This window comes from Aaosphaeria arxii (genome assembly GCF_010015735.1).
Source record: "Aaosphaeria arxii CBS 175.79 unplaced genomic scaffold BU24scaffold_8, whole genome shotgun sequence".
Taxonomy (NCBI): domain Eukaryota; kingdom Fungi; phylum Ascomycota; class Dothideomycetes; order Pleosporales; genus Aaosphaeria; species Aaosphaeria arxii.
This window is the reverse complement of record NW_022983481.1, coordinates 742,493-769,984: the sequence shown is the minus strand read 5'-3', so window position 1 is coordinate 769,984 and position 27,492 is coordinate 742,493. Positions and strand designations below refer to the sequence as shown.

At 48.3% G+C, this 27,492-nt stretch overlaps 11 protein-coding genes across 11 annotated transcripts in view; 5 read left to right on the top strand and 6 right to left on the bottom strand.

The window, feature by feature from the left end:
- BU24DRAFT_269920 (uncharacterized protein) overlaps positions 1–1,536 on the bottom strand; it is a 1,933-nt gene extending 397 nt beyond the window's left edge. Inside the window, exons 1-2 of the mRNA XM_033522579.1 lie at positions 1,223–1,536; positions 11–1,178 (exon numbers count right to left, since the gene is read on the bottom strand). Coding sequence (XP_033380442.1) covers positions 11–1,178; positions 1,223–1,498 — 1,444 coding nt within the window. The 5' untranslated portion in view covers positions 1,499–1,536. The remainder of the gene's footprint in view (positions 1–10; positions 1,179–1,222) is intronic.
- Positions 1,537–1,684: 148 nt separating this feature from the next.
- BU24DRAFT_396916 (CK1/CK1/CK1-D protein kinase) lies at positions 1,685–2,834 on the top strand (the record flags this gene model as incomplete). The annotated part of the gene is made up of 3 exons (XM_033525324.1): positions 1,685–1,842; positions 1,888–2,355; positions 2,404–2,834. The coding sequence occupies exons 1-3, from the start codon at positions 1,764–1,766 to the stop codon at positions 2,832–2,834; spliced, it is 978 nt and encodes a 325-aa protein (XP_033380441.1). The 5' UTR covers positions 1,685–1,763.
- A 1,096-nt stretch (positions 2,835–3,930) lies between these two features.
- Positions 3,931–5,590, bottom strand: BU24DRAFT_443421 (kinase-like protein). Its single transcript, XM_033530586.1, has 3 exons — positions 5,471–5,590; positions 4,456–5,418; positions 3,931–4,408 (listed from the first exon to the last, which is right to left on the bottom strand). The coding sequence occupies exons 1-3, from the start codon at positions 5,570–5,572 to the stop codon at positions 4,307–4,309; spliced, it is 1,167 nt and encodes a 388-aa protein (XP_033380440.1). The 5' UTR covers positions 5,573–5,590; the 3' UTR covers positions 3,931–4,306.
- A 404-nt stretch (positions 5,591–5,994) lies between these two features.
- Positions 5,995–8,271, bottom strand: BU24DRAFT_453558 (uncharacterized protein). The gene is made up of 2 exons (XM_033531271.1): positions 7,998–8,271; positions 5,995–7,949 (listed from the first exon to the last, which is right to left on the bottom strand). Exons 1-2 carry the CDS (start codon positions 8,217–8,219, stop codon positions 6,159–6,161), a joined length of 2,013 nt encoding a protein of 670 aa, XP_033380439.1. The 5' UTR covers positions 8,220–8,271; the 3' UTR covers positions 5,995–6,158.
- A 320-nt stretch (positions 8,272–8,591) lies between these two features.
- On the bottom strand, positions 8,592–10,319 carry BU24DRAFT_396907 (cytochrome P450; the record flags this gene model as incomplete). Its single annotated transcript, XM_033525323.1, has 5 exons — positions 8,592–8,993; positions 9,051–9,653; positions 9,704–9,863; positions 9,913–10,038; positions 10,086–10,319. 5 exons carry the CDS (start codon positions 10,317–10,319, stop codon positions 8,761–8,763), a joined length of 1,356 nt encoding a protein of 451 aa, XP_033380438.1. The 3' UTR covers positions 8,592–8,760.
- A 320-nt stretch (positions 10,320–10,639) lies between these two features.
- BU24DRAFT_495174 (cytochrome P450) lies at positions 10,640–12,972 on the bottom strand. Its single transcript, XM_033534106.1, has 3 exons — positions 12,495–12,972; positions 11,386–12,425; positions 10,640–11,334 (listed from the first exon to the last, which is right to left on the bottom strand). Exons 1-3 carry the CDS (start codon positions 12,564–12,566, stop codon positions 10,911–10,913), a joined length of 1,536 nt encoding a protein of 511 aa, XP_033380437.1. The 5' UTR covers positions 12,567–12,972; the 3' UTR covers positions 10,640–10,910.
- Positions 12,973–13,089: 117 nt separating this feature from the next.
- Positions 13,090–15,611, top strand: BU24DRAFT_269835 (FAD-binding domain-containing protein). The gene is made up of 7 exons (XM_033522578.1): positions 13,090–13,738; positions 13,798–14,132; positions 14,208–14,269; positions 14,341–14,431; positions 14,480–14,807; positions 14,863–15,065; positions 15,114–15,611. Exons 1-7 carry the CDS (start codon positions 13,398–13,400, stop codon positions 15,386–15,388), a joined length of 1,635 nt encoding a protein of 544 aa, XP_033380436.1. The 5' UTR covers positions 13,090–13,397; the 3' UTR covers positions 15,389–15,611.
- A 457-nt stretch (positions 15,612–16,068) lies between these two features.
- On the top strand, positions 16,069–17,899 carry BU24DRAFT_495173 (uncharacterized protein). The gene is made up of 6 exons (XM_033534105.1): positions 16,069–16,549; positions 16,604–16,640; positions 16,701–16,774; positions 16,825–17,041; positions 17,115–17,190; positions 17,258–17,899. Exons 1-6 carry the CDS (start codon positions 16,385–16,387, stop codon positions 17,685–17,687), a joined length of 999 nt encoding a protein of 332 aa, XP_033380435.1. The 5' UTR covers positions 16,069–16,384; the 3' UTR covers positions 17,688–17,899.
- Positions 17,900–18,280: 381 nt separating this feature from the next.
- BU24DRAFT_425935 (Aldo/keto reductase) lies at positions 18,281–19,609 on the top strand. The gene is made up of 2 exons (XM_033528856.1): positions 18,281–18,756; positions 18,808–19,609. The coding sequence occupies exons 1-2, from the start codon at positions 18,454–18,456 to the stop codon at positions 19,141–19,143; spliced, it is 639 nt and encodes a 212-aa protein (XP_033380434.1). The 5' UTR covers positions 18,281–18,453; the 3' UTR covers positions 19,144–19,609.
- A 1,358-nt stretch (positions 19,610–20,967) lies between these two features.
- BU24DRAFT_269809 (uncharacterized protein) lies at positions 20,968–23,955 on the top strand. Its single transcript, XM_033522577.1, has 6 exons — positions 20,968–21,457; positions 21,657–21,841; positions 22,275–22,782; positions 22,873–23,013; positions 23,064–23,658; positions 23,730–23,955. The coding sequence occupies exons 1-6, from the start codon at positions 21,398–21,400 to the stop codon at positions 23,924–23,926; spliced, it is 1,686 nt and encodes a 561-aa protein (XP_033380433.1). The 5' UTR covers positions 20,968–21,397; the 3' UTR covers positions 23,927–23,955.
- A 515-nt stretch (positions 23,956–24,470) lies between these two features.
- Positions 24,471–26,862, bottom strand: BU24DRAFT_396897 (cytochrome P450 monooxygenase-like protein). Its single transcript, XM_033525322.1, has 5 exons — positions 26,625–26,862; positions 25,980–26,572; positions 25,312–25,885; positions 25,033–25,211; positions 24,471–24,920 (listed from the first exon to the last, which is right to left on the bottom strand). Exons 1-5 carry the CDS (start codon positions 26,712–26,714, stop codon positions 24,719–24,721), a joined length of 1,638 nt encoding a protein of 545 aa, XP_033380432.1. The 5' UTR covers positions 26,715–26,862; the 3' UTR covers positions 24,471–24,718.
- Between the last annotated feature and the right edge of the window lie 630 nt (positions 26,863–27,492).

The following is a 27,492-nucleotide window of genomic DNA, read 5'->3' as shown; positions in this document are numbered from 1 at the left end:
TCGTGCTCATCGTGCTCATCGTGCTCATCGTGCTCATCGTGCTCATCGTACTCATCGCTAGCATCGTTATCACCAGCGGTGAAGTCACTAGTCTTCTGCCTTTTTCTGTTACGTCCGAGATGATACATCCTCTTGCGTTTTTCCGGCGGTGTTGGTAATTGGAGCCTGTCCATTGGGGTCGAATTTGATTCGTCATGGTTGGCGACGGACTCGCTTTGCATCGACTGTCTAGTTGAACGGCGTGAAGTTAAGTCAGAATCGGCTGAAACAACCTCGGACTCATCATGTCTGCGTCGAGCTCTCTCATTGGCACATGCAATGAATTCTGCTCTTCTCTCTTTGGCCAAATCCTGCATGTTGCGGAATGCGGTGATCCCCTCTATGTATGACTCCACGCTGTTGGTCATATAAACCCCTTTGATCACGGTCATTTGGAACTCGGGTTTCTTGCTCTCTTCATTTAGCTTAGTTGGATGCATTGCGAAGATCTGAAGGAGGTTGTTCATATAAATTGCTCCAAACGTATGGGCGTTGCCATCAAATACAAGCTCGTCCAGCTTGTAGGATTGTATCATTTGCATTCCTCGCGCGCCCACCGCAAGGTCCTGCATGAGCTGACGCTTAGCTTCTGAATTATTCCCGTCTGGACCTTTAAGTTCGGCGAAAAGGTTTGGCAAAGCGGGCCAGTGTTGATGGGTGGAAGGCACAATGTATTCCTTGAGATCATCACGAACTTGCCGAGAGATCTCGACTGGGCTAGAGCCATTGAAGTAGTCTGGCTTTGGATGTGCTATGTTTTCGACAAGCGGCGTGAGGTTGTTGAACACCTGATTGTAACCAGATGGGATGTTGGTTTTATCTACAATCATTGAGAATATTCGGCTCGAGACTTCTGCTTCGGACCCGGCTTTTTGGTTGTAACCCTTGAATTTCAAGAATTCCCCTCGGAAACCATCGACAGGAGATAGAGACGCACGGCGCTGCGTCAGTCTTGTTGCTATGTCCTCAAAGTTGGCTGGCGGAAATTCTATTTCTCCCGGGGGAAAAACACCACCATCGGCAAGTGCTTGCTGAAAAACAGGATCTTTGGTCGTGATTCTTTTGCTCTGGGCAGCATCAGACTGCTTGGATTGGGCACGTCCAGGGCTCATCCTGAATTGTGGATTTGGCTCTGAATACTGTGAAAGTTAGTACAATTCTCTACAGCATTGATGAGACCAACCCCTTGAATGCTGCGAAGATCTGGGCCACCACGGCGAGCAAAGCGCTTGAGTTGCACGACTAGCCTGTCCTCGATTTCATGCAGCCTACCCTCAATGTCACGCTCCGAACGTGATCTAGGGGCAGTCAGTTGAACGGCCCGTCTGTTGAATTCGATGAGCGCACGACGACAAAGCGGCACACGGGATAGCTTGTCCCAGAACTCTGGAGGAGGCCAGCTCTGCGATGGATATGGTTGCGTTCGATTTTGAGGTCGAAGGTCTTCTGTTACAGACATCACTGGTGCTGAATAGTTGAAGGATATCTTTCAAAACGCGGAATTGTGTAGGTAGAGTTTGTTTGCTTGCATGGCGGTGACCGCAGTTATGCTTTGTCCCTGCAGCACCCCGCTAATAATGGGGACTGCCTCTGGATAGCGAAAGCAAACGCATTCATTTCCCATTCATTTTCTTTGTCCTACACACCACGATCGAAAACTTTAGGACATATAGTGAGAAGTACGCAATTTCGATTGTGGAGATGTGAACTTCATTTCCGTTGCCATGAAGCCTCTTATTGTGCAAGGTAAATACCAGCTACGCCGTCGATTGGGCGTTGGCGCGTTTGGAGAAGTGTATGAAGGTAAGAGCATGCCATACCCAGAATGACAACGACTCATCGAGACAGGTCATGACCTCGAAACGAATGATCTAGTGGCTCTCAAACTCGAGGACGACAGAGCCTTTCGCTCACACCTCAGAAATGAAATCGAAATCTACAAAGCCCTCGCTGGTGGCAGTGGCATCCCTCGAGTATACTGGTTTGGGTCTGGAGGCCAGTTCAAAGTAATGGCATTCGAGCTCTTGGGCCCAAGCCTGGAGGACCTTTTGCGTTTTTGCGGTCGGAGATTCTCACTGAAGACCGTGCTGTTGCTTGCAGACCAGCTCATTTCTCGCTTCCAATATATTCATTCAAAGGGTTACATCCACAGAGATATCAAGCCGGATAATCTACTCATGGGAACCGGGACGCAAGGCAATATTGTCTATGTGATAGATATTGGTATTGCCAAAGAGATAGAATATAACGATTGGCATAAATACAAAATGGTCGGCACGGCACCATATGCCAGCATATGCGCACATCAGGGAAAAGGTTGGTGCAGCACATCATGTATAGGGATTTTCTAACCTGTTCTTGCAGAGCAATTACCACACGATGACATGGAAGCTCTTGGTTACGTTTTACTGTACTTGCTCAAAGGTTCACTTCCCTGGCAGGACTTAAAGGGCGATTCTGAGGAAACAGAGAATATGATCCTGGAAAGGAAGCTGGCAGCAGAGAAGGAGCGGACAGCAAAGGAGCAGTCCAACAAACACAGCCTTTTTTACGATGTTCCCGTCGAGTTCAAACAGTACTTTGAGCTCATTCGCCGAGACAAGAAACTGGACTATGGACGTCTAAAACGGTTGTTTCGCGGGTTGTTTCACCGCCAGAACTTTGAGTATGACCATGTCTTTGACTGGACTGTAATATTATTCCTAGAGAAACTGGACGCAGAGAAGCGGGAGTCAGAGGTAGCACAGAACTTGCAAGAGTCAGAGACAGAACAGGACGCGCAGGAGTCAGAGTAAACGACACATTGATCCTCTAAACCAAATTGTATCGTATGAATAGAAAAGCGACCCCAAATAAACACAATGACCAATGCTTGTGATACCTATATCCAGCATACTTGACTCATGAATGCGCTATATTTGATACTAAATATTACCCACCACTTTTCGAAATGTTGAAAGCAATGCGAAAGAGTTGCGACGAATTCAGTGTCTATCACAGCGTGTTGGCATGAATTCAAGCCACTTGGTCAAACCTGACTATGAATGGCAATCCACTATTCCTTCAGCGCTTGGACATGCTGGCATTGACAATCCATGTGCGTTGACGCCCATACGTTGAAAGAATATTGAGTGATAACTGTGGCTCCGGGTCGACGCCAAGGTCTCAACGGACCAATACAAGCCTTGTTCCAACACGTATAAAGAGATGGCTTTGTTCCCCGATCTAAAAGAGCTTTTTCTCAGGGCGCCCTTTTTCTGTCGCAACAAGTCGTAACAAGGAATGGACCGATGATGACAGCTTTCCCAATGGCAAGCAAGACTATTTCGAGAACTGAGGTCGACGACGCGAACGAGAAAGGGTAGCCTGTCAGTGTTGCGCAGTATGAGCAAGAACGATGACCAGAGCGACTTTTATGGTCAAAGCAAGGTTCCCATCATTGGTCGAAGCCTCAGATCGTCTCAAGGAGATACATCATTCCAACTTTCTCAGTGTTGAGTGAGATGGGAACTCAATAATGGGAATATGCAAACGGCGCAGCAATAACCAAGTTCGTTGAGGGAGCTCGGCTTAGATCGGTTGCCCAGAATATTGTGAAAAAAGAGCTGGCAATGGAGCAGTTGGACAACTATGTGGAGAGATGATGGCGGAGTTCAAACAAAGATGTTTTCTTTGATTAGAAGTAGCTGCTAACAACAACTTCGTCATTCTGTTCAACGGTCCTTTTCATCTTTGACTACGTAAGAAAATACTGCATACCAGGCGGTAGTAGTGGCCGTGACCTTGAGAATATGAATAATTCATCCTCTGCTTGTGGAGGCGGCATGTGGTAGCGACGAAAGAGTAGTCAATTGTCAGAAGAAGCGCCTCTCAAATTTGAATGGCCAGGGTCTTGATGATCGCCGTTTAAGGCTTGCATTGGTTTTACATTGCCAGCTACTCCCAGGAATTCGTATCTTTTATGTAGAATTCACAGACACTTGAATATAGAAAATCGTATCTCTCGTCAAGTACTGTTAGTTGGGAACCGCGATACCCCGTGGGTATAGTAAAAGCCTTGAGGCTGAGCAGAGTGCTTTTGGTATCATCAGTTCTTACTGTCTGGAAGTATGAAACAATGTCGCGAGTTCAACGCCCCTTTCATCTCGCGAGCTATTCAATGCTCATGCGATTTAGGCGTAATGGATATCATCGCTAAATCGACCAATAAATCCCACCAAACGCCCACATGTTGTCCCGTAATGTATTCATATATAGCCTCGTAATTTCAACCCTTCGAGTCGGTACTCTTTTTACAATGCTTAATGATCCAAGGGTGCCGTTCGATTTCCTCCAATGGTATACGTTTCTCGGGGTCGAGTACGAGCAACTGTGAGCAATCAGTATCAGTTAACTGGGATGGATTGTTGAACCTACCCTCTTGATCAGGTCTTTGGCCTCTGAACTGACAAAACTCGGTATTGAGTATTCTCCCCGAACAATCTTTCTCTTCGTCATCACTAATGAATCCTCAAATGGAGCCTCTCCAACCAGAAACTCGTACATCAAGACGCCCAAGCTCCAGAGATCTACCTGTTTGCTGTAGGAAACGCCCATACTGCTCAACATCTCTGGGGGCAGATAGTCAAGAGTACCACACAAAGTAGTGCGACGTGCATAAGGCGTATGAACAGACCACCCAAAATCGCTCATCTTGATCTCACCATAGATACCTACAAGGAGATTCTCGGGTTTAATATCCCGATGTATGATGTGCTTTCTGTGCAAGTACTTGAGAGCCGAGGCTGTTTGGGCAATATACTGCGCGGCCTTCCTTTCAGGAAAGCGTTGTTCCTTCCGAAGGTGCTTGTACAGCTCTCCTTGCCCAGCAAATTCTACAATTAAAAAGATGCGCCGAGAGTCATGGAAGTGGCCATACAAGCTTAAAAGGTTGGGATGCGCTAGGTGCGATTGAATCTCAATCTCTCGCCTCACTTGCTTCTCGAACCCTTCTTGCTGGATTTCTGCTTTGTGCAGAACTTTGAGGGCGCAGACGAACCCCGATGTTTTCTCTCTGGCGAGGTATACACGGCCGAATTTGCCTTTTCCTAGAGGTTTGCCAATGTCGAACATTCCGAGGTGCCATGCCCTCGGCACCGACGGGATCAATGCTGATTCCGTCGCTATATGGTAATGTGTTGCGCTGATCCTCGAGGATTGACCTAGGGTTGTTGTAACAGTGACTCTAGAGAGATTGGTAGAGAGCTTCGTTGCGTTTGCGATTGCGAGCTTCTGTAAAGCTAATGGTTGAAGAGCAGGCCTCGTTCGATTTGCTTTGGAAGTGGAGGACGATAGTTTGGTCTTGGACGATAGCTTTGTTGCTGTTTTCGAGTTTGAGGCCTTGCGAAGGTTGGAATTAATCTTAAGAGCATGGAGGCCATTTGGTACATACCTTTTGTGATGTGCGGCCATCGGTAGCAGCTGAGAGTGGATCTTCATTTTCATCTGTAACATGAATGCGCTCAAGCGCAGCACTAAGTTTTGCGATCTCCATTATGAGGTTGTTTAGTGCTATGGGGTAGAACGAGGAAAATGGGGTCTTTCGCGCTTACGAGTACCTATGGGTTGGGGTACAGCCCGTTGCTATGGGGACGCTGCTCACAAATGGCGGCTCGTCCCGTTCACGATCCGAACGGGCCGTGCACCACCTATCAGACTAGAATCATTTCTAGATCTACCCTTAATACAATAGTACGGAGTACAGTTACTAAAATGGCAATGGACTTCGCATTCATAGGGACCATTAATTTGAGCCCTGTTGCTGGATTCAACACGTGAATCTAGTAGCCGGGCTCGACGTCGAAAACTCGAGCACCAAAGCAGTGTTAAGCTAATATTACATATTCACCCGACAATACGAGCCGAATTATAGGTGATGAGTCAAGTACCGCTGGAAATTTGTTGATGTTTGCGAGTCGATCTATCTAAGTTGAGATTAAGAGGCGAGGAGAAAAATCCCTTGATCTCTCATCCCCCTTATCATTTTAATGTATCTCCATCTTTATCCTCGTAGCATACATCGCTCTATGCGTAACATACCGTCAGAAATGAGTGACTGTATATGGGATATCGCATCATCTCTATTGGAGTGAACTCCGTGAAGGTGACATATCCCGAGCAAGATAAATCTCGCCATATATGTCTGTGACATGAAACAACAGCATCAACTCCCTCATAACATCCTGCTTCACGTTCTTTCGAAGCTCTGCTAGGGATAAGTCGAGGAATTTTCGTTCATACTTCGCTATGACTAAAACCTCTTTCTTCGCCTGCTCAACCGCGGAGTCGCTTCGATGTGCATCCTTATCACTCTCCTGGGTGCCATCAAACTCTGGGAAGTCGACGCTATTCAGGTTCGCCTCTTCCTTGTCCCTTTCCACAGAACCGAAATCGTTGTGCTGTCTGCATATGGTGGCGAGATGCCTACAGGCATCTTCAAGCATGTATTTCGTTTTGGCTCCGGGAAACAGGTCGACAGGGGTCTTCCCTATTCCCGTTCGTGTACCATGTAAGAGACAAAGATAGAATACGAATGAATAGGGGCAGCTAGTATGGTTGGAAGATGTTGTGTGAACCCAGTTGTAGTAAGTTTCTTTCGGGAGTTCTCCATCAGAAAGGAGCTTGCAGTCTTCGATTTGCGTAATATGCGCATCGAGAAAGGCGTGTAAGGACTGAGCCAACCATCTTTGCAGGTAAGACGGGCTGCGAATCACCGAAGGATGTGTGAGGACGTAGGTCGTGAATGCGTTGATGGTCACTTCAACCTCGGCCAGAACGCCTTTGGAGGGCATTGTGCCATTTGATGTGCCGTTGTCAGAAGTGCACTCTTTTATTCCGTTCGTGTGGCTAGAGCCACTTTCAAACTGGCATGCATCCGTTACTGGACCACCGTTTATATGTGTACCGTTTGATCCATTCATCTTGGCCCGCTTATGCCCATATGGATTTGTTTCGTTGGTCTCGTCAGAGACAGATCCGTTCTGCTGACCATCTTTTTGTTCTCCTTTTCTCTTTCCAGAAACCCTGGTCGGTGATTTAATGGCTCTGTCGATGATGCGTCGAACTTCGGCTAGGCTACCATCTAACTTGTCCCCGACAACCATTTCCATATAAACATCTGCTTGATAGTTCAACATGGAGATCATCATCATTTCCCACAACATTTTACTGGAGACACCATGGTCTCGCACGTGATTACATCCGATCCAAGTCAGTGGGATCATGTCCATGTACTTGTGGCTCTTCATCTTTCCCATTTCAGGGAAAATGCGGGTCTGTCTGCTTTTGAGATTGGCGACGAAAGGCTGGCTTTGCATCATAGAGGCCTCCAACTTCCATTCTGGACAATTCTGAAAGGGTTTCAGTGCCTTAAAGAGTCCAGTGTACTTCGCAATATGGGCCGAGGACTTTGCGAAAGCCATCTCGTCGTCATTTACCAACCTCTCCCTAGGCCCACTTGCTTCAACGGCCGCGAGACAGTAGGCATTTGACAGATTGCTCGAGCTGTATGCAACCTTTTCGATCCACAAATACTCCGCTTCTGCCCACAAATTCTGGTGCTTGAGGAGATAACTCTTGCCTTTTGCAATGGAGGCCGCAGCCGTCGCTCGTATTGAATCTTTCCATGGCAATTCTACCAGCGATGACAGCGTGAGAATTGCATAAGCAGTCACTTCTCGCATCGAAGACCAGGATCCGTCCTCGTGCTGATGCTGGACCGTTTGAACATATACGTCTAGCAAAGTTGCCCTCACCGATTGCATTAAAGCCTCTAGGTCGGTGTCCGAATCGAGTTGCTTGAGTTTCCACGCCCTCAGTAGCTGTACAAAAGCTTGAGTAAGAAGCATCATGGAGTAATTCTTGGAGATGTTCTAGATTTGTAAGCAGCCGTAATCTACCGAAAAGGAGTGTTCACATACCCATTTATCTTGAACATTGCCACTTCTCCATGCATTATTGAGGAATTCAGCACACTTCAAGATCTGAGAAGTATATTTGGCGACGTTTCCTGATTGCAAGAGCGCTGCCAAAACATTACAATTTGCGCTGATGCTGGCGTTCCTTTCACCATAGTACGTGATGAAGTATGTTGATCTCTCGAACTCTGCCAGCATGGGCTCGAAGTCAATATCGCGACCCATTAGTCGTAGAGCTAGCAATGACTTAGATGTATCATCAGCGTCAGCTAGGCAATGTGGTGCTATGAAAAGTCAGTCGGTTTCAAACTCCATAGGCCCATACATTCTTACCAAATCCAACTCGCCAACCCTGCTTTTGCATCGTGGTATCGAGGTAGTCGGCAATTCTAGCTACATCCGCTCCTTCGCATTTTTGAATGGCTGCGGGAGTTCGGAGCAGTGTGGTAACAGCCTACGAGCAAAGGTCATTAGTTGACGATGATAATGAGCGTTTAGCAAGCTTACCCATGAGAGTTCGAACACGGGTGTGGGAAATGCAGAAGGGACTCCTCCCCTCCAGCCATTACGTTTTGAGTGCTCCACAACACTGCGCAGGTAGGAGGCTGCCTCGTCGTCCCAAATTGAACAGTTTATTAGATAAGCAGCAGTCGAAGATGGCGAATTCATCATCAAGCCGTTTGGAAGTTTATGATGTTTTATTGTATCAAAGTTCAAATTCCCAACGAGGGCGTCCAGTGAGTGAAGCAATGTTGACTGATGTTTCTCAACTGGAATTGGCCAGGTTTTCTTTATCCGTTTGCACCCATTGATGATGGTGTTTCTCGCCAGGCTCCTGGCGCTTCCTGTACGAGCGGAACGGGTCGAATACTTCCGGGTTGGGAGTGACTGCGGGATCCATGAGAATGGCTCCAGATGCACATGCAACTCTGGTCCCGGCGGGAATAAATGTTCCATCATGTAGTGTAATGTTCTTCATGGCAACGCGCTGAGGAGACACTGTGAGATTGTCAGCAAGTCCTTCCAAGAGCAGATATCGCTTCCGAGCACACTTACTGAGAACAGGTGGGTGAAAGCGTTGAGACTCCACTAAGAAGGAATCAAGCTTCTCTAGGCATGGCAGCCCGCGAGTGACAAAGTCGTCCCCTTCAAATCGGCTTGTAACTTCCTTGATCTCTTCTCGCAGAGGTTCTACAACCTCTGGATGTGCGCATAGATCGTAGAGAGCGTGACTAAGTGCTAAGGCTGTCGTGTGAATAGAAGCCAGCGTTAGGATCAGCTGCCTGCTTGTCATTTCTGCGGGTGTCGCTTCTGCACCGGTGGCATTGTCGACCATCCAATCAAGAATCGTTTCCTCCGATTTTTCTCCAGCTTCAGCTCTTGCTCGATGCTCGTTCATAAGTGCCGTCACAATCTTTGTAGCCTTTCGGCGATGGCGCTGGAGGCGATAACGCGACGGCATCAACCTCGCTAGGACGGGATGAGTGAATTGTGGAAACATTCTCAGCGAAAAGGCTGTCTGAAAAGTATCGAGAGGGTATTGGATGCTGAGATTCAACCATTCCTCATTGCGGGAGGTTCGTGATCCCAAAAAGACGGCGCCCGTCATTCGAGCAACGAAGCGACGCATAACGGCTTGAACATCCACCTCTACCCAACCTAGGCCAATATTAGGCCCATCTTATGTGAAAGTATCAAGTAGAACTCACCCTTTTCTTGGGGTAAAGAATCGTAGAACGTCTGGTCCAATTCCGCTTTGGAACGTAGAGTGTAGAAGCTGGTGCGTGGAGTGAGATGCGATTGCAGAGCTCTTGTGTGAAGATTGCTATTAATCACCACCGATGCATAGGTGTAGTGGCCAAGTATATTCTAGCAGGCTTGGTCAATATCATTGCGAATCCTCGAGGAGCATACATACTTGGTACTGCGCATGAACGTTGCTTAAGATTGTGTTTGGAAGCAGTCGAAGCTCCTCTAAGTATTTGTTGGATATCACCAACGTGTCACCGTCGATTCTTCGGATATAGAACATGCCATTCTTATACTTCTTCATGTAAGATACATCACGACTTCAGGAGTGCGCCCACGAACCTGTTCATAACCTCTAGTTAGAATACCCTTTGCGTTTGTGAGAAATCGCAATCTGACCAAGAAGGTCGGCTCGAACCACGATCGATATCCTGCAAAAGGCGCTTTGACGGAAGGGCGACCTTGAAAACAGAAAATGAAGAATAAGGATGCGAATGTAGGAAGTAGAATTTCAGTAGTAGTGATACTATGGAAAATTTCCTTGAGTAAGGAATTGGAGGCCAAATGAAACTCCATGATGTTTGTTTAGCTCTGATGATACCTCAAACCATGGGCTGTTGGTGCTGAGAGTTTTGTAGCTTGCAAAATACAAGAATTTACAATTGCCATATTGTTCTACATATCATGTGAAGATTAGAAATTCCGCAATTGTACGATCGGAGCCGGCGATCATTGCTGACGTCGACGGCCAAAATCTGACAGGGTAGGCATGTATGCGATAGCGTTGCCCTGCATGCATGTGCCGAGAAAGGGACCACTGGGATCTCTCGACCAAACAGATTGGATCATTACGAAGATTACGGGAATTAATCTATCCATTGTGAAGGTGATCGGGGGCGACACAGGCTTGTAATCTGGGAATGATGTCCCGCCTTGCGTTTTTGCTTCACTCAGGGTTCTACGTACTCGCGTCAAATAGTATTAGTGTTGTCAGCTCGACCCATCTGCATATGGTATTAACTCTTCGGGAAAGAAAGTTGCACAGATATCAAAGTCGGAACCAATCGCATCTATTCAGGGTTCATCAAGTCTCGCAGAACGCCGCGATTGATCAGCCACCTCCGAGGGTGGGACAATATCTTGACCTATCATGTTCATTATGCCCAACTACTCTACCGCAGACAGACCTGCTCGTCGCCGTAACCTCACTTCGAACGGCTGTCTCTCCACAACCGTAAATGTCCTTTGCTGATCCCACTGCAGCCTACCAGCCTCCGTATCGGCAGGCAGCAGGTCAAACCTCCAGACTAATCGAGCCAAGATCAGGCGCATTTCGACCCATGCCAGCGGTTTCCCTATGCACGACCGCGGTCCGACCCCAAACGGCTGAATGGCACTCAGCTGATCGTTCTCAAAACAAGCATCTTTTTCGTCAAGCCATCTTTCCGGGTGAAACCCTCCAGGGTCGTGGAATGAATCTGGCGACCGAGACACTGTTAACGCATGCGCATTGACGAACACGTCTTCAGGCAGCCGCTCGCCCGCGACTATGCCTCCTCCTGGGGGTGTTATTCGTGGTGCCCCGACTGGTCTGACTTTTATTAGCTATCTGTAGATCTGTGTACAGGTGGTCAAAACTTACGTAGGATTGCAAAGTCGCAATCCCTCGTTTAGGACCGCATTCAGGTACGGCAGGTCTCTAAGAACTGCTGACGTAAAATCGCTCTCATTCTTGAATGTTGCTCGAATCTCATTTTGCAGAAGTGCAAGCTTGTCGGGATTTTTCACCAAGAAATTCGTTGTACCACTGAGCACAGTAATGCTGGTTTCGCTACCTGCAACAATGAGTACAGCTGCGGTAGATTTCATTTCAGGATAGGAAAGGCCATTGACCCCCTCGTCGTCTCTTTTGATCATCGATATCAGGTCTGGCCTTTCTTTCTCCAGATTCAGGCGGCGGTTGATCTTGTCCTCAGCAAGTTTCCAGTGTTCCATCTGTTTCTTCATTATGTTCTTCGGAATGAAAAGGCTCATTATCCAGTTCAGAGCAGGATAGTATCTTAGCGAAACTCTGTATGTGGCTGCTCTCAGAGACGAAAAGATCATGGAACACCAAGGATGGTATTCAGATCTCTCTAGACATCCAAATGGCTCTCCAAATCCAAGATCTCCTATGGCATCAAAGACGAGGTAGCTGAGCCAACGAACAATGTCCACAACTGCTCCTTCGCTACTTTCTGATACAAGTTTGTCAAGCTGGGAGATGAATATTTGTAAATGGAAAAGAACGACTGGCTCCTGCATACGGACCGCTTTGTCGACAAAAGCTGGGTCCATAGCTTTGCGAAACCTCGAATGAACCTTGATATCCAGCGCATTGAGGACTGAGCTAGCCCTTCCTCCAGGTGCTCCATGCCAGAGCTGACTCTTTGGAAAGGCTGGGCGGCCAGGTACATTCGCATATATATCCTGCCAAGCTTCGGGTCTTGCGAACGAGATCTCATTAGGCGCGATGCGTACGATGTCGCCATAGCGGCGATGGATGTCGTGAACATCGCTATGTAGCCATCCTGAATACAGTGAAAAGACGTAGCTAGCTCGCGTGGCAGCCCATCTTTTCGGTCCGGGATATTTTGAGAGCGGGTGGAAGTATATGTTGTAGATAGCGTAGCTGAGGAGATACTAGCACACATGTTAGCATTGAGGCACACGCAAACTAAAATGACGGGTGCGTTTTGACAAAAGACATACTAGAATAAAGGCTGAAAAGGTTCCAAGTAATTTGAGTTCCCAGTGATGGAACATGCTACTAAGAACTGCCATGGCGAATGTCTTCGTTGCTTGATACCAAACAAATTAGGATGCGGCGTTGGTGAAGGATTTCGGAGGCAGTGAACATGTGTGCCTGCTGACTCATCAAGTTACACAAGGAGGCCAGGGCTACTTCCAGTTGGTTCTTATCATCTTCCAGGCCGTCCCGCATGTGAAGGTATATATTGCTTGATGTCCGATGACGACCTATTGTCTGGGATGCTGGGTTACGAGTAGCAAATGGGACCCGACGATCATGACCTGTTTGGCGCAACCCCCCGCAGTCATGATTGGGCTAGTCTCATGCATATCTACATCCAATTAGCAGTATGCCTTGCAGGAGCGACGTTAATCGAAATAATGAAAGCGCAAAGGTACATATGACATGACGTTGAATTGCGGCGCGGTTCGTCCCGCCCCCAAATCTACACCGGCCGGCTAAGTTGGCAGACTCAGCACGCTTATGTACGCGCTTGCGTTAGGCGGAAACGATAGCACCTACGCTAATTATTAGAGGTAGCTGTATTTGGTGTATGTACACACACAGTCGACTAGGTACCTCATTGTAGCTCAGGGCTGTATTCTCAGACACCCGGTATCTTGCGAGTAAAACATTCCAGGGTTAATATAAATCACCTACCTAGTAACATTGCCCGCGCTAGAAAGCGTAGGCGTACTTGGGGCTGTGTGAAATAGAATATCGAGGTCGTATACATCGCATGGGTGCTGAGAGCCTGAGATATAGAACATGTATTACCGTACCCATGGATATCTTCACCCACTTACCTGGAGACTTTTCTTCTGCCGAATATCACCAAATTATTTGTAGATACAAGCGCGAGAATGCAGCTGTCTTGTTTGCTTTTTCTACCTGTTTTGCTATCTAGCATTACTGCATTACCGACAAATCCACATGTTGATCAGTCATCACCCCTGTCAAGCCAACTCAACGCAACTGCCATCGCGCTGAACGCCTTAAATGAAGCTTCTCACGCAGAATTAGCTCTCTTTCAGTCTCGGCTTTCAAACATCTCGGAGGAAGTAGATGCACTCGCCGATTTCCCTTCAAACAGTACTAGTCCTGCAGAGAGAGCTCAAGTTGCATGCCAGGTGGCCGAATTATTGTTCCAAAATGTAACCACGAAAGAGGATCCAACGTATGATAGCGAGCGGGAAATCAACTGGTAGAGCACTCCGTTTGCACTTCTACGTTATCACAGGCTAATTATACCCACTTATGTAGGTCTCAGACGTGTTGGCTTCCGGCTGCGTGCTTCGTCAAACCTCAAAATGGTCTTGAAGTTGCCATTGCCCTTAAGTTGACTGCTCATATCAAATCAAAATTTGCCGTTAGGAGTGGTGGTCATAATCCTAATGCTGGCTTTGGTAGTGTGGATGAGACTGGACTACTTATAGATCTCCAACGCCTACAAACGATGGATTTGACCCCGGAAGGAAAGTTGAATGTCGGAGCTGGTGCTCGATGGACCTCGATATACGATTTTCTCGACAGTCATGGCTTAGGTGCAGTTGGGGCAAGAAAAAACGATATCGGAGTATCGGGGTTCCTTCTCGGAGGTAAGATCTTTAGTTTTCGAGCGGCTCTGCATCCTTTGTCAAACTTAGATCTAGAATCTAACCAGATTGCTCTAGGGGGCATGTCATTCTTTCCTAATTTATATGGCCTAGGTGCAGATAACGTGGAAAATTTCCGAGTAAGTTAACCCAGGTAGAGGTGTTGGTCCAACATTAGCATGTGCAAGGAAGGAAACCTAACACCCTTTAGGTTGTTTTAGCCAACTCTACAATTGTGAATGCAAATGCGACTAGTAATCAGGATCTCTTCAGGGCACTCAAGGGTGGCGCATCAAACTTCGGTAAGAAACCAGCCCTATGCTGTGGTCCTTTGCCTAATGAAATCGTAGGTGTTGTGATCGAGTTTCAGATTGCTACTCACAATATCCAAAACATATGGTTCTCGATGGATATATATTCTCCAGAGGACTATGAGCACATCATAGACACAACGATTCAAGTCCAAGCAGCGATGGAAGACGACCCAAAATTAGGCTTTTTTGTCAATGTCAACCCAGAAGGCATACTAGTGGGCAAATTCTACGCAGAGTGGAGCCCTTTGCCTGCAGCCTTCCGTGGCTTCAACACCATTGTTCCGATTCAGACCTTTGCTCCAGAAACAAATGGAACTCTGAAAGATCTGGTGTCAGCGCTCGACGCCATCTCTATGGTCGCCAAGTATGTGGTGTCCGCCACAATCGTCTAAAAATGCTTACACTGACACTTTGTTTAGACGAGAGCCCCATGTAGTAGGTTATGGCGTAGACCTTGACCTTTACACCGACATTCATGAACAATACCTTGGATTGCTTAACTCATCCAATGCGTCTTCAGCAGCTCTTTCGTATACAATTCAACCAATAGGCAGCGCTTGTGTCGAGGCAGGCAGGGAACGCGGTGGAAATTCTCTTGGGTTGGAGCTTGCTCCACAAACTTGTGAGTTTGCGCAACACAAATGAAGAAAAAGACTGACTTATTTGATAGGGCTCGGTATACTCGTGGAGTGGACATCGGACGCAGACGATATCAGTGCCCACAACATGGTTAATTCGATGGGCGCGAATGTCAAGGCTATCGCAGAATCCAGAAATACTTTACTTGAATACCAATTCATGAACGACGCTTCGTATGTCCAGCAACCGATACGAAGTTACGGATCGGAGTCCTTCAAGGCAATGCAAGCCGCCAGTGCGGCTTATGACCCTGAAGAAGTATTTCAGAAGCTGCAGAACTCAGGATTTCTATTGTCTCGCTCTTAAGTGTAAAATTATTGTTTAAAATAATATGTAATCAAGAGGCTGTAGTATATACTGTATTAGGATGGTGTCATTGATGGGAGATGAGCTATTGTAGTTACATGGCTGAGAATCCAGGTTGCGCGGGTGTGACCACCAAGTCGTCAGCTTGTACGACCGACAGGCCGGAACAGCTACTTAGCAAGGAAGGCAACCAACCAATCCCTTCTTGTTTCTGGTATCATGTTCTGTTATCTAATGTTCGCATGTAGCATAGGGAATTTGATTGGGAGATTGGCTGTGCAGATAGGCTGGTGCATTGAAATGACATCGAAGGCGTTCCCTATATACCTAACCCCACATAGGCAGACATAGGTTCTCCTAGCCTCATACATCGTTGAAGTAGGCACAATTATTGTTCAACCTATCTTATTCTTTTACAGGCGGTAGCTCTTGATCTCGGGGTCCGATCAAGCAAAGTTCTTGGAGCTGAAAGACTTCGTGCATTGGATCGATACGTAAAATGCGACGCAAATCCTTGCGACTTTCGAACAAGTGGACCGAATCTGGGAGCAGCTCCTAGGAGTGGCTAGATCGATTTCTCTTATATTATGTGTATTGTTGGCCTGCTTATTTCCTGGGGAAAACGGCAATAAACCATGTGTCGGGAGAGCTGCGTACAGTGGATGGGCGTTTAGCCAATAATCGATTGGCCCGAATCTCACACATTCATATGGAGCCATGCCGCCAAGGATTACGCGCAGCAATGTATCCTATGCAATCATTTCTACACTGGTCAGTTCCGAAGACGATCACTCAGAAATGGAGTTCCCGAAAGCAAGGGATCCAGTAGGTAACTCGCCACTGTAACTGAACTTGACCATATGGGCGGCCATTTCCATCAGCCTTCTGTCGCATTTCCTATGACCTCCTCCTCTTCCTCGTAGCGTTGTTTTTGTTCCTCAAGTCGGACGTGGACGCGCAATATTGGGTTCACATTCTTCAGTATCATTCTTCATCATGGGTTCAGCGTCGTCAGTCCCAGCGGACTATGAGGAGCCGGCGCGCGGTATCACTGCCTTTTTGATAGTGCTTACCACTGTGGGAATTTTCGCAAGACTGATTGCCAGGCGCATTCAACGGGCAGAGCGAAGTGTAGATGACTATCTGGCTGCTCTCGCCTATGTAAGGAGAAGCAAAATGTTGACATCTCATCTGAACAATGCTAATGTCTCCTAGCTGGCTAATTTGGGTCTTTTAATTACGCTTCTACTGGGTAAGTCTATCACAAACTAGACCATTTACCCATGATGAAGTGATGCTAATATCCAGTCAGTTGCGGATGTTGGGGGCGTTTCGTTGACCAGGATGGCGAAGATGTCGAAAGAGGACCAACGCTACTTGAAAGATGTAAACTCAACCAAACATCATGCGCATCGAAATTACTAACTCGGGCACAGTCGGTAACCGCTTTGGCATTTTTGTACACATTCGCTATAATACTTGTCAAGCTTTCCGTCCTGTTCATGTATCGCCGCATATTCACCATGAACGAGAAATGGTTCCGAATAGACTGGATGGGCGAACTTCATACTTCTATTTCCATGCTACACCGTTACGGCATTCACCCTTACCGCATGGCAAGTCGCAAACAGCCAAAAGTTTGGAGCCAACAACGTCAGCAAGTATGCGTCCTACGTCATGGGTTCAGTGAATGCACTCTCCGACGCACTCATTCTACTTCTTCCAGTCGCTATGGTGTGGAAGCTGATGCTTCCGATAAGAGAGAAGTTTGCAATCACAGGACTGTTTGGGCTTGGTATGATGTAAGTACATATTGGATTTTGGCCGAAGTCACCACGCGTCTGGTCTTTGACTAACCGTTGCTGGCAGAGCGACTGCGATATCAATCATGCGAGTGGTCCGATTCGACACCAAGAGAGAGGAGCACTGGAACCCCGCATACAGCTTCTACAACGACATGTTAACTTCAGCATCTGAAACGTCAGCCGGTCTGCCGTGCAGTTGTCTCACCATCATCAAGCCACTACTGCGAAGGACGAGAGACATCGCAGTCTCCAGTGTCACAGGACTCACGAATCTGCTCTCCTCAGGTTCAGGCTCACACGGCCGATCGACAGCCAGTGGGTCGAACTCGGTTCGAAGCGACAACGTCAGTTTGCATTCAAGAAAGCAGCATGAGGGGGGTATCACGAAGATCCATCAATACAACATCGATTCCGACTCTTTGCCGCCTGGAAGTAGCCAAAGGGATCTTGGGATGAATCACATTCATCCATGGGAAACGAGAGAATCAAAATAAAGATTTATTTGGTGTTTAAAGTTAGCTGCTATGTATAAGGCGCATTTGGGGAGACCCTTGGAATGGGTTTAGGGTCAAGTTTCTAAAAGATATAGGAATATCTCACAAATAGTGCATATGAAGATTTTCCTGCATCGCATATCCAAAAAAAATTGCTTGGTGCTTACGGGTGGATAGGTAAAACAGCTTTGGTCCACGTAAAATCAAATATGAAGATTATAGAACCACATCGCATCTTCCTGTTCCAATATGGCAAGTTGGAATTGACGATGAAAGCTCCTACGTATAGTGTGTGATTTTGCTCCCCAAGCTCAAAACTATTAGGTTAGAGTCTTTTCTGTACAGAAACAAATGATATTCAAGCTCGTGGAGTATTGGGAGACTTTGATGTTGATACACGTGAAAGTCGCTTGGTGGCCTTATGACTCCACTATTGGCGACACTCGAATGTATTTCGGCAGCCGAAGGGACGATCCCAGGCGATTAATTCGCCATGTTTGTGTCTTAGCAGGGGCAGAGATTCAACATTACGCAAGGATATATATTCAAGGTCCCGATTGTGTGGAATCACCGCAATGACACTGCAGTAGTGGGGCGAGGTTGAAGCTATGACGCCGATCTCTTTGTCACTCAACGTCGTACCTACTGAAGCCTGAAGGGCCGCAGTTGCCTTTTAGGATTTTACCTATTTGTTAAACTGGCCTTTACTTCATAAACCACGTTTCTCCTCACAACAACATACACACACATACGAGATCTCTACAACATGGCTCCTCCGCAATTTACCTATGGTGCTGGAAACTTGTCTTACGATTGGACGCCAGATACCATCAATGATCTGGCTAAAGCATTGAAGGAAGCGGGAATTAACCGCGTCGACAGCGCGGCTATCTATCCGTTCACCGATCCTGGCGGCTCTGATCGCTTATTGGGAATCGGCAAGTTTCCTGAGAAAGGCTTCACTGTCGATACGAAAGCCATGGTCTTTGGTGATGGGAGTGGCACGATGACGGAGGCTGCCATTGAAAAGTCTCTTTCTGGCAGTCTTGAAGGATTGAAGATTCCAAAGGTAAGACCCGTATCTCAGATTCTCGTAGTTGCAGCAAGTTGACAAATATAGGTCAATGTGTTCTATTGCCATTCACCTGACAAGCAAACACCCATCGCCGAACAAGCCGCTGCTATGGATGCAGAGTACCGCAAAGGCCGCTTTTCCCACCTAGGAATATGCAACATACCAACTGAAATGCTTGAAGAGTGGATTCAGGTTGCAGAGCAAAAGGGATACGTCAAGCCCTCTATCTACCAGGGCCAATACAATTTGCTGTCTCGGACCTACGAAACTACGCTTTTCCCACTCTTAGAAAAGCACGGCATCAACTTTGCCGCCTTCAGTCCGCTTGCATCAGGTTTCCTAACGGGCAAACTCACATTCGCCAAAGGATCAGAGGACTAGCAAGGTACGAAATTCGAGGTGTCGGACACCAATTTTACTGGAATGCGATACAGAAGTTTCTACGACAAGCCGGCAATGCATGAAGCGATACGTCGAGTAGCACCTACATGTGAAGCGCACGGGATAAGTCTCGGAGACGCATCGATTCGATGGCTGTTGTACCACTAATATCTCAAGGACGAACGAGGGGACAACGTTATCATCGGGGCGAAGAACTTGCAGCAAATAGGTCAATATGTTGCTGCTAAGAACGCTGGTCCTCTACCCGATGAAGTCGTGGAAGCCTTAGACGGTATCTGGGAAGACGTGAAAGAGGAGGCAAAAGCGATTGTCCAGTATTGAAGATCGATACAGTTGATTTGACGGAACCGAGCAAGAGAAGCAATCATTGCGCCGGAATTCAGGGTATTCGTGAAGTTCAAAACCTGCAACAACTTCATCAGAGAGCTGGAATCGCAGATCCGCCTGCATCTATCTCTTCAGTAACACGGAAAAAGCCATAACACTGTTTTGATGAGGGGCGGACTGACCGCAACGGGGAAAATCGAGAAATGCTGAATTGGCGAGTAATTAAGCTACCATATAGGTAGTTAGAAGCTGCTTCAATGTATTATGAACCTGCTCAATCTACGATGCCTAGGGATGTGATGTAGTGGAGATTGGAGGGCTTTGGAAAGCAAAGCATGCAATTACACACCATTGCTATGAAGCTAGTATGCACGATCCTTTCTCTCGACGGCCGAAGTATCGTCACTATGTTTCGGTTCGAGGGGGAAAAGTCTGTGGAGGTATGTGGTTGTCCTGCGCTGGAAGGTGAGTTTGATCGTACCCGCAAGAGCTTTGAAGCATTAGTAATTCTTTATTGAGGTGAGGTGTAATGCCAATCTTCTATCGATCTATATCACCAGCAATTACCAATCCTCTATGAGAAGAAGGAAGGATTGCGCTCTACACTACCGAGCTGTACTACTGCATGAGTCTAAGACGATATCCAGAATCAAAGTTGGTTACCAGTTACCAGGCTCAAATCATCACCGATCACTCATTCCGTGCCTTCGTCATCGTTACAGAGTACATTGTACACATATCGATCAATCGAGACGGAAATGAGATGATTCAATTATTGGATGGGACGGCCGAGACTGGATTGCGTAGGTTGATTGCGTCAGTGCCTGAGGATTGTTGGTCGTGGATGCGTCTCAAACTTCCAGGCAGCAGCTTTTGAAGGGAATGCAAATGAATTTATTATGGTTCGAGGTTCGTGGGGATGCCGTCACTCTATTATTGGTTTGTTTGGTCTGAGAGTGCTCTGCTCGTATCTAGTACTCAGCCACACACACACTGTACTTTGATTGCAACTAACCCGTGTACAGACTAGTCACACGTGTTACATCAGCCCTACCGTAATAGGCTTTGCTTGCGAAAATCGACTACCTACGACGACTCAACGAATCCGACTGGCTGCTAATTGTTCTCCTCTCCCTTCTCATTCTCCCTCGTCTCGCCTGAGCTGAGAGAAACCAACGAGGAAAAAACCCCTCTCGTCACTCGCGTGGCCGTTGCGTCTTTTGCCTATCTTAACCACCCGCCCAGAGACGGCCGGACGTTCCGCTTCCTGTGGCTCACGACCATGTATCTGTTTTCGCTCTCTTTGTACCGCCATTCTTCCTCTCATTCGTCTACAGGGCTGTGTATCGTTGCTGACTACACCTCGTACTCCTGAGCGACCTTCGCACGCTCCTCCGGTCCACTCAAAACCTTGAGAGTCATCCTACCCTTTTCGCCGTGGCGCACTCGAGCGACCCTCCCAGCTTGTTGGCAAGGACGCGTCCATCCAGTTCACCACCCCTCCAGGGTCCTTGGAGTTTCAATCGTTCTGCTCCTTCTCGTTTCTAGGGTGATCTCGCTTCTAGAAAGTAAGAGAAGAACGGGTCGTGTCCCCTTCAATTTGTGTCCAGTGGTCAAGTAGGCCTAATGATATTCGTGTGCTCGAGAGGCGGAGCGCCTGTCCTTTGATATTGATCTCACTACTACCACACATCCGTCTCTACTTCTGGTCGAACACTTCATTCGGCAATTCACCCTATATAGCAAACTTCGCTCACGCCCCCTTCCTGGATACCTCGTCAGGCTACTAAGAAACGAGCGACCACCTTGTATCAATTCCAATTTCTCTTTGTGGCGCGCCTGACTAATCCAGCTCTCTGGTGTGGATTCAATCCCTGGGAACCATTGTGCTTCAATACTCTTCAAAATGGTTTACACCGGGAAGCCCAGCCGGGGCTGCCAGATGTGCAAGAGCCGCAGGATAAAGGTGAGTTTAATCTTCCACCCTGTCCCTCTAGTTCATGTGTTGTATGCAAGCTACTTGCGTAATTTCTTGGACATTTCCGTCTTGAGTTGGCGTTTGGTGGCGACTGGAACCACTCCTTCGCCTCATGTACCATATCACCGTCGCATGACCTCTCGGGGACGAGGCTTGTTTGCATTGATAACTAATCAGAAAATCCTAGTGTGACGAGAAACGTCCAACCTGTGGGCAATGCCAAAAGTCTGGCCGTACCTGCCCCGGGTATCCCGACGAATTTGATCTTGTCTTTCGAGATGAGAACAAAGCCATGGAAAGGAAGGCGAGGAAGGCTTCAGGGAGCTCGACCGCGAAGACTAACACTGATTCACAACAAACCTCTCCCATAAAGTGAGTCTGGTTTTCCTAAATTGTACTTGTCTGCGTTGATCTTCAGTCGCTGGGTTTCTATGATATTATGCACCTATTAGGGAAGAATGATGGCGGAACCAACATACGTCGTGTGCCTAATAACAGGTATTACCATACAGAGGATATGGATTACCCGTTGTGTCTTTCCCTGTTGTACCGAGAGTGCGCATGCGAGGCTCCGGAATTGGAATCCGATGTATATCGCAAGATATACCATATAGATCAACGGCTATAAGCGAGTGTACGGCCCGTCTCCGCTGCAGCGGATACCTTGGATCCGGACATGACTTTCGTTATTTACCGGTAGTTCGATTGTCGTTCGACTGCTGCCATTGGCTTGTTTTGTCTATTGTGCGATTTTTTTGCATGTGACAGCGTTTTTTGGGATTCACCACATACTGACTTGGACTAGTCTCTCTCCGAGCTCCACCTTCGAGATATCACCTGGCACCAGCCCGTTTAGGTTCATAGAAGCGTCGCCTTCAGAGTCGACAGACTTCCAACTCATAACCATGCCATCGCACATTATGCCTCCAGATGCAGCATCGTTTGATGCATTCATGTGGAGTTTAGAACACGATGTACCTCCCGTTATATCACTACCCCCGGATTTTGAAGCTGTACCATTCTTCTTTAAGAACTTCGTGTCCTTGCCGCAGCAAGCAGATACAATGAGGGGGTACCTCGAACTTCTTGTACCTCTATATAACAAAGCTCGACCTTCGTCGGCTCTACATCTAGCGACCAATGCTGTTGCACTCGCCGCATGCTGCAACTACCCCGGCAAGGAAGAATTGAGGAAAGAAGCTATAAGCACATACGGAAAAGCATTGAGGAAACTTAATTCTGATCTGAAAGATCCCGTTGCTTCAAAATCTGACGAATCCATCCTTGCTACGCTCTTGTTCAGCTTATACGAAGTAAGTACAATACTATCTTGAGCACGACATCTATCTCGTCATAGGCAGAGATGTCTTCCATATGCTCGCGCGCGTGCTTACGACAGACAGACTATCATGTCGACAGACGATACCATTACTGCCTGGGGAAATCACGTGGATGGTGCTGTGGCGCTGACGAAGATGAGAGGACCTGAGCAGCTTAAAGACCCGATGTCACACGACGTCTTTCGAGCTGTCCGAACGATGATGGTCTGTAACATTTCTCTATATTCAGTTACATTAGCTGACTCCAATGGTAGATCACAAGCTGTGTGCAACGCTCTAAACCAATAGAAACCTTCCCCGGCGAGACAGGCTGGGTAACCAACGACATCAATGACGAAAATGCCGCCAACCGGTTAACACTAATATGCATGGATCTACCTAACATCCGCGCGCGAGCAAATGCTCTCACCGGTACGTTATACGACGCAGCACAAGAACTTGAGGCTCGCGACATCCTCGAATACGCCCAAATGGTCGATACCAACCTACAACAATGGTACGACACGATCCCCACCGAGTGGCAATACCGCACTGCGGGCATGGAATACAACAATCCAGATGACGTCTCCGAGATGGAAGCATGGCCAGGCCCCATTCACGTCTACCACGACGTTTCCTTGGCGAGCATTGTCAACGACTACCGCGTCTGCAGGATCTTCTGCCAGCGTGTCGTTATGGCCTGCGTCACATGGCTCAGTTTCGGAGGTAACTACCTCTCCGCCACGCAGGCGTACAACAGCGCAACCTTCATTATCCAGAAGATGGTGGATGAAATCTCGGCGTGCGTCAAGTTCCACATGTCCTACGACATGCAACCCGTAGCACAGGAGTTGCAACTGGAACCAAACGGTATGTTCTCTTTCCTCTCTGCATGTTGCCCTTCCTCCTGGCTATCACATACTAACAGGTTGTCCCAACAGCGGCCGAAGCATTCGGAGGCTACTCCCTCGTCTGGCCCCTCTACGTCGCCGCAAACGCCGAGACCGTACCCCAACGCCAGCGCGACTGGCTCTCCGGCCGCCTCTACACCATAGGAACGAAGTTCGGCCTCAATGCCGCACAGGTTCTTGTCCTCGCCAGGAGACACGTTCTCACATGCGGTCCGATGTTTCCCTAACCGAGCGAGCGAACGAGACAAACACACAGAACTACCTTACCTCACTCACGTCTTGCGATCACTCGTATTGACCTAACAATCCATTATTCAGTTCGAATGCCGGATCTAATACAAAGGACCATGGTGACGGTTTCGCGATCACGTCCATGTCGCATGCGTTTTGCCCATCCCGCAGAGGAAGGCGGGGAATTAATAACCAGGAGGACAACGACGACGACACGGAAAGACGCATTCCTAACAATCTCTTGAGATATCCCATTAATAATCTACTTCTTGTACATGATTACACAGTTAAGTACCAGGTGGGGGGGGCCATCCCTGTAAGACTACAATATATGGCGGAAGCCGTCTTCTTCTGCTTCTCTTTTCACCAATTGGCGAATATCTTTTTCGTGAGTAATAGGGATGGAAATGCGAACGATATGGGATCTTTCTTCAGAACAAGAGTGGCGGGTAGAAGACATTACGATAGCGTGATCGCCAATGCTATTCGTTTAGTGACGAATATTCGTTCATTGTTTTCGCTTCGTCTATATGCACCAACGGGACCCGGCAATGTGCAACGAAACAAAACTAACGCAGGCTAATATTGAGACGAAGTACAAGCATACTGCCGTTATATGACTACGGAGGACGAATGCCGATGTCCACGAGCTAGCAAACAGGAAAAGCCGCGGTGCCCAGAGAAACCCAGACGCAATCACCGAAACCCCACGAGCACGAATCCCCAGACGACGCGATTCCAAGCATTCACCAGCCATACAGCCCACCTCACCCACCTACAAAAGAACACTACTCATCTTTACTCTCGACCGCCTCCGCCTTCGTAACCGGCGACAGCCTAACCATCAGATCCGGCTTCTCCCACAGCGTGAACACTTTCTGTCCGTCCAGCCAGCCCTTGCCGTCCTTATCTCCGCCGTTGTCGACGAGCTCGAGGTCGAAGTTGAACAGCATCTGCGCAAGTATGAGGCGCATTTCCGCGTATGCTAGACTGTTTCCGCCATCTGAATCAGTGCTTCTGTCTTCTGAAAGAACTAGGGGAATATACACAAAAGAAATGAGGCAGGAAATGGAAAAGGAGATGGGGAGAATGTAAAACGTACTTCTTGCCTAGACAACTCCGCGGGCCGAAAGAGAAGGGACTGTATGCCGCGCGATTGTCGTTCGCGTACTCAGAGGATGGATCCTTGGATGCGAGCCAGCGTTCGGGGGCGTAGACTTCTGGGTTTTTGAAGTTGCGCGGGGAGAGGTTGGACGCGTGCTGGGAGACATAGACGGAGGTCTGTTGATTTCGCTGGTCAGTTTGTGATCCTAACATCCAGGACAAGTGAGGGCAAAGGGGCAAGGATGAACTAAGTAAGATGGGAAAGAGAAAAACATACACCACCAGGAACATAAACCCCCGAAATCGTATCCCCACCCGCGGGCACGACACGCGGAAACCCCGTCGGCACAGGCGGATAAATCCTAAGTCCCTCATGCAAACACGCATTCAAGAACTCCAACCTCGCAACCCTATCCATCGTAATCTCCTCCGCTGCCCCAAACGCGCCCCTCACCTCCTTCACAACCCTCGCATGCACGCTCGCGTCCCGCAGAACCAAATACGTCGTCCCGCTCAGCGCGGTGGCGCTCGTCTCGCTGCCGGCTACGAGCATGATGATGGCATTGGAGTCGATTTCGTCGCGGGTGAGCGCCTTTTCCGGCGCGGACTGGTTGTGCAGGATCGCGGTCATAAAGTCTGGGCGTGTCGGGCCCAGTGCGATGCGGTCGGTTACCTTTTGGCGGCTGAGGTCGAAGAAGTCCTTGCGCATGCGGAGGACCTTGTTGGCGTGGTTGGGGTTGGTGAGGGAGAGGAGTTGGTCGTAGTAGTAGAAGATGGGGAAGTGGGTTCGCGCGGCGATGAAGGCGACGGCTTTGACGGTCGCGAAGACGAGGTTGACCCACGGGTGGTAGCTGTATGTCATGGTCAGTTTCCAATCATCTCTTTCTCTATCGGCCACGGCATAGAGTCGTGGAGGAATGGCCAGGAAAATCCGACCCAACTTACCCCCTATCCCGCAAACAGTACAATGGCTCCCCGAACATCAGATCCGCGATAACATCGAACGTCGTATAATTATACCACCGCATGACATTCACCTCGCTCCTCCCCTCCTCCACACACTCCTTCAGCCTCTCCACCAACAACCCCACATACCCCTGGATAATCCCCTCCTGCTCCTTCAACGCCTTCTCGCTAAACGCATGCGACAAGTTCCTCCGCATCCGCCCGTGCGTCTCCTCGTCCGACGCAATGATCGACCACGTCTTGTTGAGCGGCAGCGGGAACCACCTCCGGTCCTTGAGGTACGCGGCGGACGTGAGGTTCTTCTTGCCGTTCTTGCTGCCGCCGCCGTGGTGGAACCCGTAGATGTCTTGCCAGGCCGTCTCGCCGGATATGAAGGAGACTTCGTTGGGGTTCACGCGCACGGCGTCGCCGTAGCGGGCGTGGGCGGCGAGGAGCCAGGGGGCGACGGTGCCGCGCCGCATGCGGAGGTTGTAGGGGATTCCGGAGGCGCGCGACCAGAAGGGGCCTGGGATGTGGTGGAGGGGGTGGAAGTAGAGGTTGTAGATGCCGTGGGAGATGGTGTAGATTATGCTCTGGTGCGGTGGGTTAGTGGAGGGGGGATTGAGGGGGTGGGGAGGCACGCACGACAGTGAGGAAGATACTGGCGGAGAGTGCTATACCGGCGAGACTGAAGATGTGGAAGTCATCTGGTAGGAGGTTTGTTGATGTAGCCATGGTGTTGAAGTGAAGATATCTCGTAGAAGTCGAACAGGTGTAGTAGCGTTGGGGTGAATGATATGATTCAAGTGGCGAAGCTCCACCTTTTCAATGTATTCACGAACAAGGTTCGCAGGATAATACCATGTCTTCCCCTCACAAACCGGCCCTTCTCTTGTACTTATATCCCAACCCGTGCCACAATCTTGGTGCCGCAATCTCACACGTACCATCATGTCAGCGCCAGCACTTCGTCCCAAAATGTCTCTAGAGGCTGTGTTGTTATTTCCTGTCTCATACCCGTTGCATTTGAGCATTTTAGGAATTTGTTTATGAATCGAGATCTGGTTTGACCAATGTGCAGGGAGTAATTGGTTCACCATAAAACGACGCTAAGATACGATGTTGTGGTGAGATGAAGTCAAGTTGTCGTTGGTGCTGACGATAGCTATCTTAGGTCGCGCGTTGTTGCTCGCTTGTGATGATTGAGATTAGGAGATGCTTGAGGTGAACAACGTTATCACAAGCTGGAGATATTTTCCGAAAGGTTCCTGTGTCTGTTGTTTAGACATGTCTCCGATGCGCATACGTTTGGATAATCTAGATCCGAAGCCTCCGTCTCCTTTTCCGGGCTCAATTGCATCATGTTTGTTTAGACGATGGTTCAAGTAGTTAGAGGAAGGAACAGATCTCGTACCTACATCAGGCACAGGCATTTGCTTTCGAGTAGTACTAGAAAAGAAGTAGTAGCAAGACAGTAATACTACTCCTTCGCCATTCAAGCCCCCTCCTCCAA

Excerpts from the sequence above, each read along its gene's own strand:
- BU24DRAFT_443421 (XM_033530586.1), bottom strand. The coding sequence starts at position 5,572 with ATGGAGATCGCAAAACTTAGTGCTGCGCTTGAGCGCATTCATGTTACA. Across the intron at positions 5,419-5,470 it reads ATGGCCGCACATCACAAAAG|GCCTCAAACTCGAAAACAGC; the intron begins GTATGTACCAAA and ends AACCTTCGCAAG. Across the intron at positions 4,409-4,455 it reads CCAAAGACCTGATCAAGAGG|TTGCTCGTACTCGACCCCGA; the intron begins GTAGGTTCAACA and ends GATTGCTCACAG.
- BU24DRAFT_453558 (XM_033531271.1), bottom strand. The coding sequence starts at position 8,219 with ATGGGTCGCGATATTGACTTCGAGCCCATGCTGGCAGAGTTCGAGAGA. Across the intron at positions 7,950-7,997 it reads GCAATGTTCAAGATAAATGG|AACATCTCCAAGAATTACTC; the intron begins GTATGTGAACAC and ends TTACAAATCTAG.
- BU24DRAFT_495174 (XM_033534106.1), bottom strand. The coding sequence starts at position 12,566 with ATGGCAGTTCTTAGTAGCATGTTCCATCACTGGGAACTCAAATTACTT. Across the intron at positions 12,426-12,494 it reads CCTTTTCAGCCTTTATTCTA|TATCTCCTCAGCTACGCTAT; the intron begins GTATGTCTTTTG and ends CATGTGTGCTAG. Across the intron at positions 11,335-11,385 it reads TTGCGACTTTGCAATCCTAC|ACCAGTCGGGGCACCACGAA; the intron begins GTAAGTTTTGAC and ends AATAAAAGTCAG.
- BU24DRAFT_269835 (XM_033522578.1), top strand. The coding sequence starts at position 13,398 with ATGCAGCTGTCTTGTTTGCTTTTTCTACCTGTTTTGCTATCTAGCATT. Across the intron at positions 14,133-14,207 it reads ATCGGGGTTCCTTCTCGGAG|GGGGCATGTCATTCTTTCCT; the intron begins GTAAGATCTTTA and ends AGATTGCTCTAG. Across the intron at positions 14,432-14,479 it reads GGGTGGCGCATCAAACTTCG|GTGTTGTGATCGAGTTTCAG; the intron begins GTAAGAAACCAG and ends ATGAAATCGTAG.
- BU24DRAFT_495173 (XM_033534105.1), top strand. The coding sequence starts at position 16,385 with ATGGGTTCAGCGTCGTCAGTCCCAGCGGACTATGAGGAGCCGGCGCGC. Across the intron at positions 17,042-17,114 it reads AAAAGTTTGGAGCCAACAAC|TCGCTATGGTGTGGAAGCTG; the intron begins GTCAGCAAGTAT and ends TACTTCTTCCAG. Across the intron at positions 17,191-17,257 it reads CTGTTTGGGCTTGGTATGAT|AGCGACTGCGATATCAATCA; the intron begins GTAAGTACATAT and ends CGTTGCTGGCAG.
- BU24DRAFT_425935 (XM_033528856.1), top strand. The coding sequence starts at position 18,454 with ATGGCTCCTCCGCAATTTACCTATGGTGCTGGAAACTTGTCTTACGAT. Across the intron at positions 18,757-18,807 it reads AAGGATTGAAGATTCCAAAG|GTCAATGTGTTCTATTGCCA; the intron begins GTAAGACCCGTA and ends TGACAAATATAG.
- BU24DRAFT_269809 (XM_033522577.1), top strand. The coding sequence starts at position 21,398 with ATGGTTTACACCGGGAAGCCCAGCCGGGGCTGCCAGATGTGCAAGAGC. Across the intron at positions 21,842-22,274 it reads CAACAAACCTCTCCCATAAA|TCTCTCTCCGAGCTCCACCT; the intron begins GTGAGTCTGGTT and ends GACTTGGACTAG. Across the intron at positions 23,014-23,063 it reads GAGCTGTCCGAACGATGATG|ATCACAAGCTGTGTGCAACG; the intron begins GTCTGTAACATT and ends CTCCAATGGTAG.
- BU24DRAFT_396897 (XM_033525322.1), bottom strand. The coding sequence starts at position 26,714 with ATGGCTACATCAACAAACCTCCTACCAGATGACTTCCACATCTTCAGT. Across the intron at positions 25,886-25,979 it reads TACTGTTTGCGGGATAGGGG|CTACCACCCGTGGGTCAACC; the intron begins GTAAGTTGGGTC and ends CATGACATACAG. Across the intron at positions 25,212-25,311 it reads GGGTTTATGTTCCTGGTGGT|ACCTCCGTCTATGTCTCCCA; the intron begins GTATGTTTTTCT and ends CGAAATCAACAG.